This window comes from Lygodium microphyllum, chromosome 5 (genome assembly GCF_053477565.2).
Source record: "Lygodium microphyllum isolate KBCC chromosome 5, Lygodium_microphyllum_v1.1.10, whole genome shotgun sequence".
NCBI lineage: Eukaryota > Viridiplantae > Streptophyta > Polypodiopsida > Schizaeales > Lygodiaceae > Lygodium > Lygodium microphyllum.
The window spans coordinates 61835686-61839406 of NC_141139.1; the positions used below are offsets into that span (position 1 = coordinate 61835686).

General features: G+C 42.2%; 1 protein-coding gene across 1 annotated transcript; it reads left to right on the plus strand.

Moving 5' to 3' along the window:
- The first annotated feature begins 419 nt into the window (after positions 1 to 419).
- On the plus strand, positions 420 to 3295 carry LOC148035891 (ammonium transporter 3 member 1-like). Its single transcript, XM_087678860.1, has 4 exons — positions 420 to 644; positions 1257 to 1676; positions 1825 to 2110; positions 2769 to 3295. The coding sequence occupies exons 1-4, from the start codon at positions 420 to 422 to the stop codon at positions 3293 to 3295; spliced, it is 1458 nt and encodes a 485-aa protein (XP_087534986.1).
- The last annotated feature ends 426 nt before the right edge of the window (positions 3296 to 3721 follow it).

The window sequence follows — 3721 nt, forward strand, 5'->3', positions numbered from 1 at the left end:
TCCAAAATTTTGAGGCGAGAGGTTTACACTAGGTGAAGTGAAGTGAGAGAGGTAAAGACAAGCCTCTTAATAATATAAGCCGTTTGATAATATGAATGAACGTCTCCTTTTTTTTTTTCTTGAAGTGGCATTGGGCGTATGGCGGAGTTGTCAAAACCCTAGGCATGTCCGCCAACCTGCATTGCTTGCAGCTCCGAAGGAGTGGGCGCTAATATATGAACTGCAGCAGTATTGCATCTCATTAATCTCAGCCCCCATGAACGGCCAAGCCCGAGGTATAAGAAGCGCCTCTCGCCTCTCTGCTGACATACAATAATCAGGCTCCATCGAGCCCCTTGATCATCCTGGGCTCACGCACTTAATTATCGATCGGACTTCAGGCAGAGTACGTTGCTGATCAGCCTGCTCCTGCAGCTACCATGTCCAACGTCACGGTGCCCTTGGCGTACCAGCAGCCCATCGTGGGCGCCCCGGATTGGCTTAACAAGGGTGACAATGCGTGGCAGCTGACAGCTGGCACCCTGGTGGGCTTGCAGAGCGTCCCTGGCCTGGTGATCCTGTATGGCAGCATCGTCAAGAAGAAGTGGGCTGTCAACTCCGCCTTCATGGCCCTCTACGCCTTTGCAGCCGTCCTTATTTGTTGGGTACAAATTCTTGATCTCATCTCACAAGTATGCATACTTCTAATCATTCGACAAGCATTTACAAGAGACTCTCTCAACTCTCTCTCTCTCTCTCTCTCTCTCTCTCTCTCTCTCTCTCTCTCTCTCTCTCTCTCTCTCTCTCTCTCCATTACCCTTATGCTCCCCTTAGGGGCGCAAATTCACTAGATAATCCCTTTGTCAACAAGAATTGAATCTTCCCACATCTTAATGAAAGTACTCTATACTAAGAATATAAATAGGAACGAGTGTGTCAAGAGCTACTACACCTTCCCAATCAAATTCAGCATAATTACATGCTGCATCTAAGAAGCATTCACAAGATAAGCTATTTCTAAGCAAGGATTCAACATTTAAAAATCGACTCACAAAGGCAAGGTACATCTCAACATGTCCACATAATTTATCAATCACATTGGGATCCTTCCACCACTAAAAGGGCTCACATAAAAAAAGGTTTCACATCCACATAACACCAACACTACTACCACTAAACACTAAATATACATGAAAGCCAATGTAAAATTATCACATTACATTGGATGTTTCAATTCCTAGAACGAAACTAGCAACTAACTTACTTTGATTTTGCAGGTGCTCTGGGGCTACCAGATGTCCTTCGGCGACAAACTTGTTGGCCTTTGGGGCAAGGCCAATTGGGCCCTTGACTCCACTTACCTCCTAAAACAAGCCATCATCCCTGCTAGCGAGTTCACCGATCCCAAACATTTGGTCCCTGCTATTCAACCTTTCTACCCTATGGCCACTATGGTCTACTTCCAATTTGTGTTTGCTGCCATCACCCTCATCCTCATAGCTGGTTCTGTCCTTGGTAGGATGAACTTTAAAGCTTGGATGATCTTTGTGCCCCTTTGGCTTACCTTTTCCTACACTGTGGGGGCCTTTAGCATTTGGGGAGGTGGTTTCCTCTTCCATTGGGGTGTCATTGACTACTCTGGCGGTTATGTCATCCATCTTTCTTCAGGCGTGGCTGGATTCACACTAGCTTATTGGGTAAGAGCTTCTCCAGTCTCTTAAACCTTTGTTTCTTTTAGATATAATAGCTACAAGGGTAAAACCTTAGATTCCAATCTTGCTTGATTTGATATGAGACTTGAACATGCTATCATACATGGAGATCATCAGTGTCAAATGTTGGCAGGTTGGACCACGGATAACTAGGGATAGAGAAAGATTCCCTCCCAACAACATTCTTCTCATGCTTGCAGGCGCTGGAATGCTATGGTTAGGATGGGCAGGATTTAATGGTGGAGATCCTTATGCTGCTAATGTGGATGCATCACTGGCCGTGCTAAACACAAATGTATGTGCAGCGATGAGCTTACTAGTTTGGACGAGCCTCGATGTGCTCTTCTTTGGTAAACCTTCTGTGATAGGAGCTGTGCAAGGGATGATAACAGGATTGGTATGCATCACACCTGGAGCTGGTAAGTATTGCATGTGTGGCAAAACACATAATTATTGGGATCATATCTCAAGTTTTTTGAAGTAGAGTATACAAATATTTAATAAAGTTATTCTTTGGAAAATCAAGACACTAAACCATCCAAAATCCTCACTAAAACTAAAAGAATCTTACGAAATTGATTCAATGATGGCATGCTAAAAATGCTCTAATAACTTTACATTATCTCTATTTGTTCTACACATTATAGGATCCTTCATAAGGTCTTAGAAAGGGCAACTTCAAGTTTAAGGGGAAGACAAAAGGGGCTTTTCAAGATTCAACTTTGTAGAGTGCAAGTTTTCTTGTTTTTCCAAACAAGTTTTCAAAAATATGAGATGCTCTCAAATGTTTCTTACTATATCACATTTATTCTTCAACACACATTGCAAAAAAGACCATTCCTTATGTTGCTTCACACTTACATTTACACACATCCATGCATGTCTGTGCACACACAAATTATGTGGTTGTTTCCTTTCCTTCCCCTCCTTTTTTTTAAATTTATGTGTTGTAGACTTTCATGTACTAATCAAAATTTCCCTTACATGTACTAATCATTAATGTTTCGATTACATGTATGCAATGGTAATGGTGTTTGATCTCTTACAATGTGTGATTGGGATGGCAATATATGGCAGGTGTGGTGGAAGGATGGGCAGCAATGATCATGGGCATGTTGTCTGGTAGTGTGCCATGGTATACAATGATGGTTATCCACAAGCGCTTCTCCCTCCTCAAGAAAGTGGATGACACCATGGGTGTCTTCCACACACATGCAGTGGCAGGTACATTAGGTGGGGTATTAACAGGTATCTTTGCACGTGATGAACTCACTGGCCTCTTCACACCCTTCCCTAATCAACATGGTGTTGTCTATGGTGGCTTGGAGGGTTGGAAACAACTCTCTAAACAATTTGTAGGAGCCTTTTTTATCATCGCATGGAATGTCATCATGACAACCATCATCTGTCAAGTGGTTGGCTTGGTGGTCCCCTTGCGCATGCCTGATGATCATCTAGAAATTGGTGATGATGCTGCCCATGGCGAGGAGGCCTATGCCCTTTGGGGTGATGGTGAAAAGTTTGTAGCTTCAAAGCATGGTGGTTATGACTTAGAGGATGGCTCCCAACAACCGACCAATGGCCATAACTCTGGTCTCGAGTAAAGCCTCTCATTTAGACCTAGTAGGTTTACCATTCCACAAATCCCAAGTATAAATTGCTTCTCTGACTTCATTCGAGTTTATTTCAAGTAATAACACTTGCTTCTTATATCTTTTAGAACCTCCTGATGGATTTACTTCTCTAGCTTCACTTCAATCAGAGACTAGTTTCTATTCATGGCCAAACCTAGTCTCTTGATTGTGAAATCAAAGGGCACTTGTTTCTAGTAACAAATGGAATGAGCATAGGAGTTGTTAATTGAAAAGCATGGTTGTAGAATGATGGAAATAATGTATTGTATTCACAAATGATAGCCCAATAGAAAGGAAATAAGATTCTATTTCCATTTTTTGGTAATGAAGACGCTTGATGCTAGTTTATTCTTCATGTGAGAAATGCAAGAATTTCAACAGATCTATGATGTTCCA